At 42.9% G+C, this 18,534-nt stretch overlaps 1 protein-coding gene across 12 annotated transcripts in view; it reads left to right on the forward strand.

The window, feature by feature from the left end:
- The window catches only part of BCAS3 (BCAS3 microtubule associated cell migration factor), a 300,833-nt gene that overhangs the window by 107,278 nt on the left and 175,021 nt on the right, over positions 1-18,534 (forward strand). For all 12 annotated transcript variants that reach the window (XR_005954169.1, XM_041425421.1, XM_041425419.1 and 9 more), the window contains 5 exons: positions 99-223; positions 799-964; positions 2,082-2,182; positions 14,388-14,488; positions 17,525-17,721. Coding sequence is in view for 11 of the 12 variants with exons in the window: in XM_041425421.1 (XP_041281355.1) it covers positions 99-223; positions 799-964; positions 2,082-2,182; positions 14,388-14,488; positions 17,525-17,721 (690 nt within the window). In the remaining variant the exon portion in view is untranslated. The remainder of the gene's footprint in view (positions 1-98; positions 224-798; positions 965-2,081; positions 2,183-14,387; positions 14,489-17,524; positions 17,722-18,534) is intronic.

The raw sequence follows: 18,534 nt of genomic DNA on the forward strand, positions 1-18,534 counted from the left end.
TCTGAAGTAATATCTTAAAATTGTTGTTAAGCAAGGCACATCTTAATTTTTTGAGAATTAACTGATAATAATAATTTTATTTTGTTCTTTCTTTAAAGCAAATCCAAACCAGCTCCACAGATTTCACCCAGTAAGTCTGTGGGAGGGGAGTTTTGTGTCGCTGCAGTCTTCGGAGCTTCAAGGTCATGGTTTGCAAACAATTCTGGTCTCAAACGAGAAAAAGGTTGGTACCTCACAGAATTAGGACTTGCATTTAAACTTAAATTCGTATTTTGTGACAGGTTCTAAGCAATTTGTGGATTTTGTTCCTTAAACTCAGGGGCAATCGAGAATTTCAGGAACATGCTTGGGGGTGCTTTTGGTAAAATGTACAAGAAATTTTAATTAGTGGAATGAATAATCGATCTTTTATTATGATACAGTGACAGAAACCCAGCTTTGATAGATCAGTCCAAAGGTGTGAAGTGACACTGAAAGAAAAATGAGATAAAGATGAAACACCTTTGCTAAAGGCAAAGCAAAAGCAAATGGCAAAGCAGATGTACAAGATGTGTTTGTAAATGTGTAATCACCAGAACACACCTTGGTGAGAAACTTCTCTTGTATGAGATATTCTTCCAATTGTGTGAAAATTGTGTGTTTTGTACATTTTCTCTTTGTCTCTCCAGCCCTTTTCCTACTTTCAATTCACATTCTTATCTACGAGCAAGAGACTTAAAAGAACACAGAGCCTGCTATTTCTGCCAAAGCTTTTCCCGTTGCTGCTGCAATAAGCTTTTTCTCTCTTTCTGCCCCCAGATCAGTCCAAGCAGTTTGTGGTGGAGTCCCTGTACATCATCAGCTGCTACGGGAGCCTGGTGGAGCACGTCCTGGAGCCGCGGCCGCTCAGCACCGCGCCCAAGATCAGCGACGACACCCCCCTGGAGATGGGCACCTGCCCCAGGGCCAGCTGGACTTTGGTTAGGTACCTCATCCCTGTGACTCTGCCTTCCTTTCGTGCTTGGGATCTTTCTTTTTGAATGAGCTCCATGGTGCTTGTCACTCATGTAAAGGTTCCTAAAGTTTTTTGTTGGAGGAGAGAGATTCAAGCTTTGCTTTCCATACAGTTCTGTCACTGTTCGTGTGCCTCAGTGGGAACTGAGCTTCTAAATCCTTCTCTGCACGTGGAGCTAGGCATGAGCATGGCTGTGAATCAATAGAGATCCTTATTAATTGGTGATTTTAAATGATCAGGTTGTAATTTTCTTTTTATATAAGGACTAGGAACGATTATTTTGGTAGTGTTGAAGTACAGAATTCTGCTGTGAGACATGAGCAAGGTTCCCACAATGAAGCATTGTGAGTTTTCCTGTGAGCAGCTGAAGGTACCATTTCTAAAGACAGTAGAAGAAATGATTCCTGACATGTGGAAGAAAGTAAAGAAAAATTGATGAGAAAGTGTTGTCAGTGCTTTTGACGTTTTAAAATATTTTTCTATCGATTTTTCTTGGCTCCTACATTCCTTAGTGCTGCTTATGGCTGGACTGGAGTGATCAATACTTGATTTACCAAGCTATTTAGGAATGGTCCACCCTAATTAAAATTACAACACAGACTTCGGGACCATTATTGTTGAAATGAGTAGGTTGTAATGGAATTGAAAATTCTAATTGGATCAATAATCCATAACTTTACACAGCTTTATTTTCACAGTAAGTGCTCAATGACTTCACAGGATGGAAGCAGTGGTAGTTAACAGAACAAAAAAGTTCCCCAGTTTCTCTTGTGTGTTTATATAACGTCAGCATGACATACAATGGTCCTAAACATATTTACCAACTTAATCTAAACCTCCTTCCTGGGTTTTTTTTTAATGCAATCCCTGCTGCAGTCAACAACCAAGTATTGTCTTTGCCTCACAATCTGCACGATTTGGCCCTGCTGCTCCACTGCCTGTGGTGGATTGCAGTGTTTGAACAAGCTAATTTAAATAATTACAAACATTTTGTGAGCTTGTATAGATAATTGCATGTGATGACAGAAACACTGATTTACATTCTCTGTATTAGCTGAAATATTAATAGTCTTGTGTTTTACCTCAGAACTCCTCAGTGGAATGAACTCCAACCACCATTTAATGCAAACCATCCACTGCTCCTGGCTGCAGATGCTGTGCAGTACTACCAGTATCTTCTGGCTGGCTGTGAGTAGCTGACAACTTCTTGTCTTGTCTCATGTGCACGTTTTGAGCAGAGGGTGATTTTCCAAGTTGATTTTTCAGCCAATTTCAGTGGGTGTTCAACCCCACAGTAGGGTTGTGTGTAACTCTGTTCGTAAGGATGGAGCAGTGAATGTAGTGTTGGGATTTTTGCCATGAATCTGAGTTGTGGGGCTGTGAGAATCACCCACCAGATCCCATGAAATCTTCAGGGTTTCCTCACCTCATTCCTTCTCATGCTTTTAGCCATTTCCTCCTGTGAATTCCATACCCAGTAATGAGTGCATCTGCATTTCCCTTTCCCTGGGAACTCCTGGTTGCTGGGCTCCTTCCAGCCACAGTCTGAGACAGCTGCCTCCCTCAGGAGCCCTGGCACTGCTGCCAGGGATGTTTGCCCACCTGCCTTGGCCTGTGTCTTGCCCAGCCACATTCCCAGGGAGCCAATATTTTGTGGCATGGCATATTCAGAACCATTCATACACCTATAGCTCTCTATATGTGATATATCTATAATACAAACCCACACAATTTTATAATGGTTTTGTGGAAAAATGAGTATTTCTCTTTTATTTGACTATTTAAAAGAGAGAGGAGTGCTAACAGTGAGGGGCAGGTCTCTGTTCTGCCTAGGATCAAAGTGATGCAGCAGTTGAAGTCTCACAAGGGAGCAGCTCTGGCATCTGGTGAGGTTCTCCAGGGGAAACCAGAGCTGTGCACAGTTGTCAGTGCAGGCAGCTTTATGTGACAGGGGCACTTGAGATGCACCAAGTGGCCATGTGGGCCAGGAGGCTCTTTGGATGGGACTGGTGAAAGGGACACTGGTGCCAGATTGGATCTGCTGCTTCTACCTGTCCATCTGCTGCATCTGAGAGTTATGGAAACCTGCAAAGTTTGAGTCTTCCTTCTTCTGTGCTGCACAGAAAATTGGGATAAGACTCAAAGGGCACAAAAGAATATGAAAAAGTATTTGGCAGTGCACAGCACCATTAGATTGCATTTTGGCTGGATTTTTTTTTGCTAGATTCCTGCCTTGTTTCACTTGTACTTCTATCCCACCTAGTGAAACCAGAGATGAGTATTGTGTGTTTTATTAACAGCTCAAATACTGTTACACAGTACAGTATACAATGTATTTCAAATCATTTAGTACTGAAAACTTTTTAAAGAAGATTGAGTAGTAGCTAAATTCCAGCAAATTAATGAACTTAAAGGGGTTTTGCATATTTGATTGAATTATCCCTTGTTTCCTTTGTGTGACTTCTGTACCTTTCACATGTTGTTTGCATGTTTGAATTGACATAATCACGTCCATGGCACATAATGGAATTGCCATGGAAATAGGTAACCTTGCATCACCAGAAAGTCTGACATCCTAATTTCATATTTATTTCCTTTCTTCCTCATCTCTCCACTTTGAATTTATTTTTCCGTTGCACAGTAGATGCAGTATCTGAAACGTGGCCAATTAAAGAACTTGTGTTATTGGAATTATTAGACTTTTAACTCAGATTTTAATTCATATATTAGGAGTTCTTTAAGCTGGATATGAAATGGAAAGAATAATAGAAGACATCAGAGTATCTAAAGGACATCATTCAAACGGCAATAACAGTGAAATTTGTGTCTGGTTATCTTTGAACTTTTGTCTTCTGGATTTATTCAGGCTGAAGCTCCTCAGTGAAGTCCCCAACAATGGAGTCCAAGCATCTTTCCCACAAAAGCCACCTGTTAAAGAGCTCCTAAGCCCAGCTCAGGCTCTGCTTACCTGCAGCTCTGCCCTGGGCTGCCTTTCGCCGCAGCCTGCCTTTGCTGTGCTCTCTTCCTCGGGGGGCTCTAATTGCCAGCAAATGGCTCAGCCGGGGCTGAGGGGGGCTGGTCCATCTGTCTGCCACGTCAGTGTGAGAGGAGCCTGGCGCCGTTTCAGGGTCACTATTTGTAGCTGTCTCTGGAGGTAGAATGCAGCAGTTTCTCTCCGTTTCTGTATAGCATTTCTGCCGATTGTTTGGCTCCATTAAGTGTGCAGGGGAAATAAAAGCCTGAATGACCAAGTCACAAGGGGGTATGGATAGACCCTTTCTTTGTCCACACTCAGAACATTGCATTAGGTCTCATTATCCATTTATAATAAGTGACCTTTGCCCCCTGGGTCATTGAAAAACCCTCAGTGTGCTTTTTAGCACAGAGTACCTCTGTCAGCAGCCGGGCAGAACAATGAGACGTCTGGCAGGCTGCTTGGAGGGCTGCACGGCCAGGTTTTCATAAATAAGAGGTTTGATGCCAAAACACAGGGCCAAAATCTTCCTTAGTCTTTGAAAAATATAAACCAGGCCGGTGACTTCTTGTGCTAAACAGAGAATATTCAAAAAATCCTGCTTTAGGTTATCAACACATGGTTCAGCTTTTAATATTTTTAAAGAATCTGAAAGTTTTATTTGCAGCTAGAAAGGAAGGAACAAGGAACCATTGTTTGAAGAAATGTTTTGTACAACAAGTGTCCAAGACCTTTATCCCAAGGGTATTTGTAAGTGGATCAGCACAGCTGTTTTCTTGCTTTGAGGTCATCTGTGACATCTGCTGCAGAAACCTGCATCAATGTGTGCAGCTCGTGTCTACCTGAGCACATTACCACAGCTCGGGCTGCTGCACAGGTGAGAAAGTGGCAAGTGAGGGATTTACAGCTTTCTCCAAGTTCATGGCTTGAAAGTGAGCTTGCATGTTAAATTCCACAACCTGCTGGCCTGCAGGAAGTGTCAGGATCCTGCTGCAAACTCTGCAGTGGGTCAGAGAGAGTATCTCCAGTCCTGAGAGCTGCTTCTGAAAGAGCAGATTCCAGGCTCACTGTTCCCGTGAGTCCATCCCACAGACCCCTGGATTAATGACAATCCTCAGGTTTTCAGTGCTGGGTTTTAGGTATCAGATATTTCTCTTCACTCCTCACATTTAATACATAGTATTCTACCTTATTTGTGTCTCTAATATTCCCTCTTTATTCACCTGTGTCCTGAGCAACTTCCAAATCTAACCACCAGAGAAGGGAATCTAAGTCACATTTTATTCTTCCTAGATGTTTTTGCTATAACATAAATAGCATCATGTGGTGGAGTTAAACTGTCCTGGCAGTGGGAGGAGAGTTGTGCCAGGCACTGCACGTGTGCACAGGAGGGTTTTGGTGTCCACAGGAACTTGCAATGTTAGAGCTTTCTCCACAGAATTGCCAAGTTTTGTCATTAATTAGTTTTTAATCCTGCCTTCTTCCTGCTGTTTGCTACTTAGGAATTAAGGTGCTTTGGGTTATATAAACTCCTGAGGATGCTGTTAAGATGTCCATGACAATATCCTGGTTGTGTTCAGGTTTCTTTCAAATGAATATTTTCCTCTCTTTCACCAGGCCCTGAAGTTTTGCACATTTGCCTGACTTATCCCTTGTTTCCTTTGTGTGACTTGTGTACCTTTCACATGTTTTTTGCATGTTTGAATTGACACAGTCACGTTCATGGCACATAATGGAATTGCCATGGAAATAGGTAACCTTGCATCACCAGAAAGTCTGACATCCTAATTTCATATTTATTTCCTTTCCTCCTCATCTCTCCACTCTGAATTCACTTCTCTATTGGAAGGTAGAGGCAATATCTGAAACGTGGCAAATTAACACATTAATGAATAAACCCCCTAAAACTGACCAAAAACTGCCCCAAAAAGACATTGAATAGATTGAGATCTGATTTCTCTCCTCTGGCTCTGCAAAGGACACCTTCACATTCCAAGCAAGATTTTTGGCTCATCAGGACCAATTTCATGGACACAGCCTACAGTTGTCAGAAGTGGGCCAGTGACAAGAATTAATATATTAACTGGTGTGCAGTACTCTGACAAATTGCTTACTAAATACATCAAAATTGATTGGGCATTCTGTGTTTAAATTGACAAATGACTGCATTAGGGGAAGGAGGGAAATCCATTAATTACAGCTGCCCTCAACCATAGGAAATGTAATCGTATAAATATAGATTTTGTTAAAACAAAAGTCTGTACTTTACTCCCGTGTTGCTGGTAAGTGTACTTGCACCTCTTTGCTATTAAACCTGCAATAGGAGGTTTTGAAGACAGATCTTTGCAATTGGCTTTTAAATAATCAAAGAGCATTTCTGTTGTGTTAAAAGGAAAGATGCAGTGTTTCTGCATCCCGCTCCGACCGCTTCTGGAAATTGTTTCTCTCTCAGAAAAATGGACCTGTAGCTGAGGCTTCTGCTGTCTCATTAATTGTTTATTCTTAATGCAATGTAATTTGTATTCCAAGAGATGAGCATGCACTCTGTATTCTCCTTTCTTGTCCCTGTACTACTCTCCAAGTCATATTTGCAGGGCTGTTACATTTTTCTGAGTAAGAATTTGCACTTGAGTTAGGCCTGAAGATACAATCAGTTTTATAGGCTTCGTTAAGGGATTCTTGAAAAGATTAAGGCCTGTATTTATAGCTGCCTTTGACTTTTGGCTGTTATAACAGATTTTCATTTCTGGACCAACTGTTGCACATATCTTGTGTTTCACTGAAAATGGCTTTCATTACAAGTCCAATTTAGTAACTGTCTATTGTCTTCAAAGGGAGGGGGTGAGCCTTTCCCTGCTGTTTGTTTGGGTTAAATGATAACACCATGTATACAGATAATCTCTGTAGCTCTGACATCATGTTTGCACTTCCTGCTCCCTCTAATGAAAGCTGTTCACCCTGGGCAAGACTTCTGTCTCCAAGCAGCATTGTGGTTCTTTATGGCCCTTTTTATATTCCTTTCATACATTCCATTGACAGAAATGAAAATTACATCCACAGAGCTAGTGAGTACTGTGGAAAGTCTGAGGGTAAGGTAGTGTAAGAGAGTGCATTAAATACCTGTGAATATGTGCTGTGAACACAGACACTGTGAAAACCAAGCTGTGGTGCCTGGAATGACAGCCAAGGAGTGCCACAGGAGGAATCTGGACATTCTGCTCCTCCAGCCCTCCTCGGTGCACAGCAGAGAGAGGTGCTGCTCTCCTCACAGCTGAGTGAACTGGTCTGATAATCCCATTTTGTGCTGTTCCTTTTCTTTCTCCTTGCATACTTTTGAGGGTGCATCTTTAGCAGTGGATTTGGGATGGAAGAATGCAGGTGCTGGCACATCCCTTTCTATGTATGTAACTAGAGAGTTGTGTAGCATTTCTGGGAGGCCAGAGCTGCTCTTGCTCTGGGTATGTTCAATGTCTGTCACAACAAGCTGGGTTTCAAACAGTAAAACTGATCAAAAGCAGAGCCTGTGCAGTAACAACAATTACTCTGCTGTGTGGTTACGAGGTGTTCAAAGCCTTTCTGCTCTGGCTCTGTGGCAGGGCCACGCTCAAGCAGGAACTGGGGGCAGTTTCAGCTGCTCCATTCCAGCATCTCTGCTGGGCTTTACTGGTTCTGCACTTGGCCAGTTGAACATAGCCCATTTCTGGAGTCCATCCCTACCCAAACCCAGCTCTGACCTTGCCCTGGAGTGGGGGAGTTTCACCTGAGTTCACCTGAGCTGCTGTGGAGAGGAGCTGGAACAAGCCATGGGATGTGGGTGAACATTTCCACCTGCCTCATTTTCCTGTGCTGGTCAGGATGTGAATGGTGCCCAAACTCCTGCCCTTCAGCTGTACCCCGTGCCACAGGTGAGGGCCTTGCCACCAGCTTGTGTCAGCTGAGTGTCCCAGGCTTAAAACTGCAAAATCAGTGTGCCAGAGGATCCATTTTCTAGATTCCCACTTTGCCCAATACTGCATCAAGTCAGTGAATAATTTTCATGAACTTCTACTTTACTGTAGTACTACTGTATTATATATATGTGTGTGTATATATATATATATACATATATATAATTTTTTTTTTTTTTTTACTAAGGTGACAATATTCCTGGAGAAAAGTGATTCCAAGCAGGCATTACTAATAGAGAGTGTGTTTAGGGTTTCCTGGACAGAGTCACAAATGGTGAAAATGGAATTTTCAAGTTTGCTTCTTACACTTGAAGGCGTGACAGATTGCAGGTTAATCTGCCTCCCCTTCCTCTTCTAGAAAAGGTGTTTCTAATGAAATTGAGTTAATGGTATTTTGGTTTAGGGAAAACTACATTTCCCTAAAACTGTAGTCTGCACTTTCTGCTCCCTGCAAGAACCAGGACTGAGTGTTAAAGGAAGCAAATTTAATTTCTGGCTGAGCAGTGAGTGATTGGCGGAAATGTGTAAAACGTTGAGTGAGCAGTGGAGTAACTCACTAACATTCTTGTGAAACATTTGTGAAATAATAGGGCTGACAGTGCACTCTGCAAGGTGCATTGGCTGCTGGGAATGTGCCTGCAGAGGTTCTGATGCAGGGACAGCCCTGGGCCCGTGCGTGGCTTCCTGAGCTCAGCCCCAGCTCGCCCTCCCCAACGCGCGCGTCACGATCCGCCCGCTGGAAACTGCGCCGGCACAGCAACTCAAACACTTTCAGATGTGTACAAACAACAGTAATGAACAAGGGCACATGCTGAAATGGTTCTTTCCTCCTCCTGCATGGTCATCTGGAAGTCCTTAGAGCAGGGTCCGTGAGCACGCAGGGGTCAGTTTTCAAAGCGGCGCGCGGGGATTTCGCCGCGCGCCGCCCGTTGCCGTTAATGGGAGTCAAACGGGTAAATCCCCACGCACCGCTTTGAAAATTTACTACTAAGCCTCTTGACTTCTCACTACATACTTTGATTGTAACAGTAATCCATGGTTAACATAATTTTCCCGACAATAATGTCAAACATACTTTTGAAGTTGGTGAATTATAGAAATAGTTACCTCTTCCATAATTCTTTAAAGATGGCCATCAGATGGATTTCACCGTGGCTTCGTGCAGTTGAAATTATTCTTTAACTCAGAAAGGAATATATTTGTTCTGTTGTGGTGCCGAACTGATTGTCTGCTCACAGTCTGAGTGTTGAGCAGCTTTAAGGTGCTCCATCCTGTGAATAATATCAGGTTCTAGCTCTGCACAGATTTAAAAGTGCATTGCCTGGGCTGGTCTCCTGAGGGAACTTTGGAGATGGAAGCTGAAATTAAGCCCAGGGAATGTATACCAGTCTTCCTTGGGGGAAAAAAGTCCAGGCTGTTGACTATCAGACCAGTGTGAGTAAGGAGCAAGTAAAGCAGTCATCCAAAAAAAATCTAAGAATTAATCTCCTAATTACAGACCTACCTATGTCTTTATTAAAGTGCTGATAGAGAGAGTAGATGGTCCATAAAGCACCAAATAAACTGTGGACAGTACACAAATAATGAATGAATCCAGCTCTAATCAACTGGTGGTGTGGAGTAACTGTCAGTCTGGCTAAACTCCTGCTTTATAGCCCTTTTTTAGCTTAACTTTACTGTACTTATGCATATAAGAATCTCAGAAAGTCCTAACAGGAAAAAAATGAGCAGGGAGTAGTTTTGGGTAAAAGAGGATATTTTAATTTGCGTGCCATGCTCCTGTGGGAGTTTACAAGCTGAAAACTGCATTAAAACCAGAACTTTGTTCAGGAACGTGCAGCCACAAGAAAAATTACATGGAGCATATCTCCAGCCTACAAACAGTTTATTGTTAACGTGGCTGGGAGTGTTCTGGCCAAAATGAAATCCTGGCCTTTGCTTTGTTCTCACACTTGGGCAGAGGTAGAGCCAGAGGCACAGAGCACCAGCTCTGACACAAACCCACAAAGCACGTGCTGGATGTGAGCTACACAAGTGTGGGACACCAAAACCAGCCCCTGACAGAGCTGAGATCACACCAATAACAGGGAAGAATGGTGAATGTGGTGAATTTGGAGTGGCTCCGTGGAGACCTGAACCAGAACCATCACATTCTGCTGGTGGTGCTGTGGAACAAAGGCATGAAGGAAATAATTCAAATTGTGGAGCTGAATTTTCCAGCACAAGGACTCCTGAAGTTTGTTTGCAATCATGTGATTACCTCAGGTCTCTGCACCACCTAGATGTAGCTGAGGAACCAGAGAAAAAAACATCAAAATCAGGTGTTAAGGTGGGGTTTTTATGGAAACACGGGATATGTCATTTTTATCCTGTGTACCTGTTCACCACAGACATCACTGGAGATTGCAGGGGTTATTTAAGAGTACATTGTCCTGTTCCTACTGCATTTTAGAAACTCATTTGACATTATTAACGTTAATTACATTAAATTATAATTATGGAGATGGAAAAGGCAAGCTCTCTGGGTGTCTGCAGGCATGTGCACGGCAGGCAGCACCAAACAAACAGGCTTTGTGGTGCTCAGATGCCTTTGTTTGCTCTTAATTTGGACAAACATGCAGCCCTTAGAGAAGAGCACATTGGGAATTTCATATATAACTCTCAATTAAATTGAATTGTGCAAAGCTTATTTCTATAAATGAGAAAATTAAAACCTTTTGGTTCAAGAAGTACACAAAACTAAGTAAAACTAATGATTTATTGTTCCCAAATTAAAGCCATAAGTGCACACACTACAATTGAACTGTAGTGGTTCTTTGTTCCAACACTTTTATGCTGCTGAAAGATGATAATTTATAATCCTTGAAGGAAGATTTGTCTTAGCTTTAGGTATTTATTGTATAATTAGCCCATCCATGAACAAACCCACTGTGTGTTAATTCCAATATTCCTCCAATGTGTATTTATCTAGCTCTTGCTCACGTGGCAGGAATGTCTGTGCAAATTATTTGAGATTAATACAAATTGTTTGTTTTCTCTACTTGTCAGTAAATATCAAGGAGAAGTTTCTGAACAATGAGGGGTTTTTTACATACTTATCCATGGAACTGTGTGAATCAGGTCTGGAATTCCAGGGGAATATCAGCTCTGCTGTGTTTCAGCCTTTGCTTTGCCTTGTGTTGACACTTGTGTCTCCACAGTCCCTTCTGTGCAGTTTTCCTGGCACTAGCAATTATCACACAAATAACTTCATTTGCAGTGTGGTTTTTCCAGATACAATCTTCCTTCAATATAATGGTAACATCAATCCTGTCAGTGCAGAGAAGGGAGGCTTGAAGGAGGACAGAGAGTAAAGGTGCCATTGTTACTTCTGAGCAGCTCAAAGATCCTTTTTGCCCCTTGCCAAATACTGGTGGCAAAAATCTGATTTTTGCTATAGGTATCAGTCCAGTTTTTCAGAAGTGTCCTTATGTCCTTGAATTTTGATTGATTTAATAAGCAGACTATAGGAACTCATATCCTGTCATACTGCACAGACAGAAGTTCTGTTAGATTTTTAGTAAATACTTATTTTTTGTACTTTTTCACTTTGTGTATTTCTAGGTTAAACAGACTCATTTGGAGTCTGATATTTGATGTGTTTGTTCCAGATGTTGGTGTGAGAGCAGAAAAAGTTAAAATTTAGCATAGCTCAGACATAAGGCATTGAATTGATTGTTTTAGGAAGGTACAAGGCACCTGCAGTTGCAGTAAAATATCTCTGTGCAGCCAAGGCTTTCTTGCTCCTGCTCTGTGTCTGCTCCATTTGTGACTTTTCCCAAGGAAAGAGAAATTACAGGAGGACCAGTAAAAACATTTGCTACAAAGCTTTGCAAGAATTGGAATTTTATTATTTGTTATCCTGCATGGTTGGGAAATTCTCCATAAATTAAAATACTCTGTGCTGCAGCATCAGAATAACCTCACTGATGGGTGAGAGTCTGTTGTAATTTCCAGTGTGAATTCAGATTTTCAAGGAGTTAAGCTGGAAGATAAAAGATTAATCCTGAGTTCAAATTCCTGGAAATGTCCTTCCAGGGTTAAATTAATCTAATCTTGGAGCTTGATATGGATGTGAGAGGTGTGTGCCCAGAAAAGGGGGAAAAGAGAAAAAGGGGGAAAAGAGGAAAAGGTGCTTTGCATTTTTACACTGTGTTTGTTCCTACAGCTTCAAGGGCATTTTCAACTTGGAAAAATGTGCCCATATGTACATGTGTAACAAGCAGCACAGGGATGGCAGATCTCCAGCCAGGATCACTGTCTGATAAAGTCACTTCTCCCAGCACACTGCACATTCCCACTGGGAATGGTGGGAGTGGGGCCCGTGGTGAGCTGGGATCCCCCATCCCAACCAGCCCCTCCAAACTGCTTTTGTGATAGGTGTGGCACAGAACTGCTGCTTTATTAAACAGCCAAATAAATGACTGAGGGCTGACCTCAGCTGAGGCTTTATCACTGCTGCCCTGCTGCTGAACTCTCAGGCAGAGCTTTTCCATGGAATTCAGCATTTCATCACTCCTGGGTGGAAAGAGTTAATGCTGCTCTCGGAAGCTGCGTGGAAACACAAGACCTGTGGCTCCTCAGGGAAAGGCTTCCAGTGCAGCACCAAAACGAATCATTTGTTCAGCTTTTCAGTTGTTTCAGTTGTTTTTTTTTTCAAATTTCTTTCTCACTGTAAAGCCATCTTGAATCTCCAGTAAAATGTAAAAGTATTCCCCAAGGGAGAAATACAGCGACCAAGCAGGGGGGATGCTGCTCCCTGGGCTGTGGTTTTGCAGCTTCCCTAATCTTGACAGCTCTGGTAGTTGCCCTTGGGATAGAAAGAACAAAAAAAATTCAGATCAGTCCATAAAGTTCCTGTTGGTTTGAAAGCAAAACCATCTGCTGGAGCCATGAAGTTTGTTAGGGAGTTGAGTAACAGGAAAGCCTGCAGTTGATCAGCTGTGCTCTCTGGAACAGGCAGGAGGATTCAGAGTGGGGAGCCAGGAGGTGTGGGGAGCATGAGGGCAACAGAAAAATGGGTCAAAATAATGGGTTTGTTTCTTTGGTTTTAAGTACAAACTTTGAGGAAGAGAAGTGGGTGCTGTGATTTCATATTCAGATTGTACTGTGAATCCTCAGGAAGGAGTGTGAGTTCTCTGACAGGAGTTTGGACTAGACAGACACATCCCTCAGCCATGGAATTCAATCTCTCGTGGATGTAAGGAAGCAGATGGAAGTGGTTGCTGTATTATCTGAAAACTGGTGAAGACAAAGCTGAGATAACACCTGGGGCTGTCAGCATGGGTGTGCACAGGCACAGACTGGGGCTTGCAGGGAAAATGGCAGATCACAGCATCTCGGGATGGTTTGGGTTGGAAGAGACATTAAAGATCTTTTATTCCACCCCTGCCATGGCAGGGACACCTCCCACTGTCCCAGGCTGCTCCAAACCCATCCAGCCTTGGGCACTTCCAGGGATCCAGGGGCAGCCACAGCTGCTCTGGGCACCCTGTGCCAGGGGCTCCCCACCCTCACAGCGAGGAATTTCTTCCTAATATAAAAGTTGGTGCTTTATCATAGAAGCACAGAACCATTAAGGATGGAAAAGACTTCCAAAAACATCGAGTCCAACCCATGCCCACTAAACCATACCATGAGGTGCCATCTCTGCATGTTGTCTGAACCCTTGCAGGGATGGGCACTCCACCACTTCCCTGGGCAGCCTCTTCCATTGCTTCCAATTTTTCCTAATATCCAGTCTGAGCTTCTTTTTTAAGAACATGTTCTAAATTTTCTGGCACTTGGAATAGGTCTGGAGTAAGTTGGGCCCTGAGCTGAATTTGGGACGTTGCAGGTTTGACAGTATGGACACTCTGTGATCCAGAGGTGTGAGAAATGGCTCTGTAGCTTCAGATACTGACACACACAAACCAGGATGGAAATCCCTTTATTCCATATAGTGTATGGATTTATGCAAAGCTGTTTACATTACAGAGGCGCCATTCTGTATTTATGGCTACCATTGTGTCTGCTTTGCCATTAAAACTCCAATTATTGGGGGTTTACTACGTGGCTATAAAAATTTGTAGTGGTTGGAAGCTTGACACATAAAGGTCAACCCTGCAATAATATAGTTTTTTAAATTTTTTAAAACCTTGATTATAAAATGTGGGAATATAAAAATACTTTGGTATTTTAAGAACCTCAGGTTAAAAGAAGAAGAGCCAATGAGTTATCTTGGTGGCTGTATGGATACATCCAAGTCAAAGACCAGGAATCTTTTCATCCCTTTAATGTCAATATTAGAGCTCTTTCTGCACTCCTAGAAAATTTGTTGTCACAGATTTAGGAAAACACACGTTGCTGTGCCATTAACTTATTTTAAAAGCTTTTTTTTTAAATAAAGCATTTAACAATAAGTCTGATTTTGTGTTTTGTGGGTTTTTTTCAGTGGTGCCACCTGGGAGCCCTGGGCCCATCACCCGGCACGAGTCCTACGACAGCCTGGCCTCCGACCACAGCGGGCAGGAGGATGAGGAGTGGCTGTCACAGGTATGCTCTGGGGGCTTCCAGGCCAGCAAAACACCAGTGGGAGCCACTGGAAGCAAAATTCACAACTTTCCTCCAAGTGGGAAGTAAACTTCCAACAGCCAGGGTGTTGCTGTGTGTGAAGCTGACTCTGCTGCCAAGTGTGGGCATGATGGATCTGATGGTCCCCAGCCAGACAAAGCCCCAGCATTCCTGACACTGTCACATCCCTGGGAAGCCCAGCATGAAGTGGGAAGTTTCAGGTGGCAACAGCCAAGTGACCTGCCTCCCTTTTTCTCCTGGCCTGGTGCTTTTTGGGCAGGGATGAAGGAAGTTGGCAGAATGATGGTGCCTTTTGGGTGGTGCCCTTCCTTTGACCATAAAAAGGGGACAGTGGGTGATTTATTTCCTTCCTACCCTGGTTATCATTTCCTATTGAGAATTCCTGTGACTTCTGACCAGATATAAATACTGTATTCCTTTAAAACTATCATGCTTGGTGGAGGATTTTTATATGAGGTCTAATCTTTGTCATGTTATCCAATCTTGCTTTGTCTCAGTCAATGAAGCTTCTCTACAAGAACTCAGTAAATACTTGACCATTTGGCTCAAAACAGAACCTCAGTGTAAGAATGTAGGTCATGAATAATACACTGAGAATTAGTTCCTGTTAGAAATGAAAGGTTAGAGTTAAATAAATAAATTAAATTTACAAATGCTCTGATTTGCCAAAGCAATTACAAGGTACCTGATCCATGGAATTCACCCTGACAAATTAGGTGGGTTTCCTCTGGTTTAAGAACAATGTTGTTGTGGGAGTGATGCATTAAATGTGTTGCTGGGGTGTATGGCATAAATATGAAATATTTATGGATGGGATTTGCTTCTCCCACTGGTGAATAAATCATACACAGCTTTTTCTGAAATGAGAGGTTAGGTTTCCACATGGACCTGCCCAGGAGGAGCATTCACTGGGGAATCCAGTCATGGGAGTTCATTTACCTGTCTGAGGTTTCAGATGTGGCTGCACATTGAGGTGTCTCATTTGTTTGTGCTGTGTCTGATTTCTCAGAGCACAAAGATGATGAAACTTCTCAGTCAGGGCAGTCTACAGGAATTTTATCTCTGAGCTCATTGGGAGCAGATTTCACCTGTAGTTTTACACCTCTCCAGGAATGTTTGGAGGTATTTCCATATTTTACTGCTCTGGTGAAACCTCAGGGAAAAAGAGATTATGGTAAACCTACATTATGGCTGTTTGTTTATTACTATTTCTTGGAAGATATAAAATGTCAACAGAACTTCGACTGCTTGAACTTCACCACATCCATCTTTCTAGAAGAGTAAATAAATTTATAAAGGGAAATAAAAATCCCAAGTGATGTCACAGAAGAGGGATAATTCTGAGAATGCTCCTGAAATGTTTAATTCCTGCTGAGAGCAGGAGTGATGAGAGCCCTTGGAGCACGGCGACGCTTGCTCCCCGAGCAAGCCACTTCAGATTAAGCCTAAAGTGCAAGGATGTTTTTCAAAATTAAAGTGTTGTTATCAACAGCAACAGCAAGCAGTGAAAAAACACCGCCCTTCACTTCAACTTTTCAATTAGAACAGTGGGTAATGTGTGCTGTCAGTGGGAAGTAGATACAATATGTTTGTCCTGCACACAACAGGAGAGTGAATAGGAACATCTGGCCATAGCCTCAGTAAAATTGCAAAGGCATCTGTTTACCTCTCGGCTCTGTGACACTGATGGTTTCAAGCTTAAAATACACAGATTACTTTATCTGTGGCCTAATTTACGCTGCTACATAAAAGCTACTTGCCTCAGAAAGGGCTGCAGCCAAGCTGAGTTAGGCTGAGCTAAATGCAAAGATGGAAATAGAGCTGGTGGTTGTTGTCTGACATTAGCAGAGAACTGACATCGTCCAGGGTTTCAAATTGCTCCTTAAAGATGGAGAATCACTACTGGTATACATCTGTGTACCTATACAAAAATCTGTTTTCATGAATTCCCTCAGTGATTTGCATTTCTGCTTTGAGGCTGATTGTTGTTTTAGCAGAAACTGATAGGTACTTTATAGTCTATTTTCTGTTCTAAAAGTATGAGTTCACCAGAGCTTAATAATTTCATTTTATCTTTCCTTTTTCTGATCTTTAAAAGTTCTTTTTGATTTTTAGTCTTGTATTGCATGACCTTTCCAGCCTTAATGATTCTATTCTCTTGATTATGAAGTTGTATGCTTTGTTTACCCTTTTATTTACAGTTTTCCTGATCACAAGCAGCCTACTTCTGCTGAATTGTCGGAATTTTGGTTAAATGGATGTGTTTGTGTGGACCCTGTCTGTGGCACATCCATTCCTGTGCTCAGTATGACCTGGGCTCATCCCAGCACTCTTCCCATGGCTCTGGGTTATGGATCTTGTGCTTCCTACAAGATGCTCTGTGCCAGCCTCTCCTCACATGTGCCAACAGGAATTAGGAGCTGTGGTTTGCAATCCAGCTCTCACTGTATCCATGGGAAGCAGTTGAAGCTGTGGACTTTTCACCAAGCAGCTGTAACAAAGCTGGAAGGAGCTCTCTGGAAGCTCTTCCCTTGCCCTGCTCAGGATGGGGATGTCTGGGGGATGTGGGCTTTTGGTTCCTTTCTCTGCTCCATGCAGATTCAGGCAGAAATGTGTTCCCTTTTGGTCATAGCATTCGAGTTTTAGGGTGTATTTTATCATGGCAAGGGGAGGAAAGAACAGGATCAGGTGAAGTGGTGGCCAGGATGAAGCTTTGATCTTTAGAACAATTTAAGAACTGGAGTTCAGTGTCCTGAGGCTGGTGGTTCACGAGCTTTCAAGTCTCTGCAAAAAGCTCTTGGCTTTGGCTGAAGCATCCATTCTCCAGCAAAGACATCCCAAATTTTGCTCTGTTAAACATTCCTCCAAACACCCTGGCTCAGAACACCCTTCTCACTTGAGAACAGCAGGATTCCAGGAGTCCAGCCTACCAAAGGAACCCCTCATTATCTGGGGTTGCAGCTCTGTGTTAATCACTGCCCATATCCCTTCCCACAGGTGGAAATTGTGACTCACACTGGGCCTCATCGACGCCTGTGGATGGGCCCTCAGTTCCAGTTCAAAACCATCCACCCCTCCGGCCAAACCACCGTCATCTCCTCCAGCTCCTCCGTGCTGCAGTCGCACGGGCCCAGCGACACCCCGCAGCCTCTGCTGGACTTTGACACAGATGATCTGGATCTCAACAGCCTCAGGTAAAAATCAAACCTATTTCCCAGCTGTCTGACATTTGCTGTATGTGGGATGTGTCACATTTTTTATCAGGCTTGTCCAGAGGAAAGTCTTGGAAGAGCATGTGATGCACCAGCGAGAAAAATCAGTCCAGGCCAAGCAGCTCAGATTCCTTTTGCTGTCCCTTCTTGGGCACATGGCAGGCAAAGTCTGCACAGCACAAAGTCTGATGGCCTTGCTCAGTGTCCTCTTGCCTTTCACAGTTTCTGTATTGCTTAATAAATTCATTTTCTCAGACGTGAGTGGGAGCTTTGTGCCATGAATTTAGACAGCGGTCAGTGTGTTGGAACAGTAAGTGAACTTCTGGAATGTTTTCCTCCTCCCTGTTTTTGTTTTTTCCCCACTCTTTTTTTTCCTTCCTTGTAATTCTTTTTCATGTATTTAATTCATCTGGTTTTGGACATTAGCTGATTTGGAATTGGGGGTAGGGGGTGGGCTTAGGGAAGGGAAGGAAGGAGAGCAGAGGTAATGTGGGTTTACATTTACTGGTGATTTGTAGAAGAGATTTATGCTCCAAGTGTTTGTGTCCTGCCCAGTAACTCCAGATTTAACAAGTTTCCATGCTCCTGACTCTGCATGTGATTTGAAGTCCAAAGTTCTGTGGTAGGGACTTGGATTGTTTGGGACTGTGTCTGAAACTCTTAGGAGTAAAGCAACAGAGATGGATAATATGACTTGTCCCATGAAAAGTGGGCAGATTGTCCTTGGACTGGAAATCCATGGGTTTGAAATGCGTGATTTTTCCTTGTGTCTAATTACTGCCATGAGCAAGGATG

The sequence above is a fragment of the Onychostruthus taczanowskii genome, unplaced genomic scaffold (assembly GCF_017590055.1).
Source record: "Onychostruthus taczanowskii isolate IOZ18803 unplaced genomic scaffold, ASM1759005v1 scaffold89, whole genome shotgun sequence".
In the NCBI taxonomy this organism is placed as follows: Eukaryota; Metazoa; Chordata; class Aves; order Passeriformes; family Passeridae; genus Onychostruthus; species Onychostruthus taczanowskii.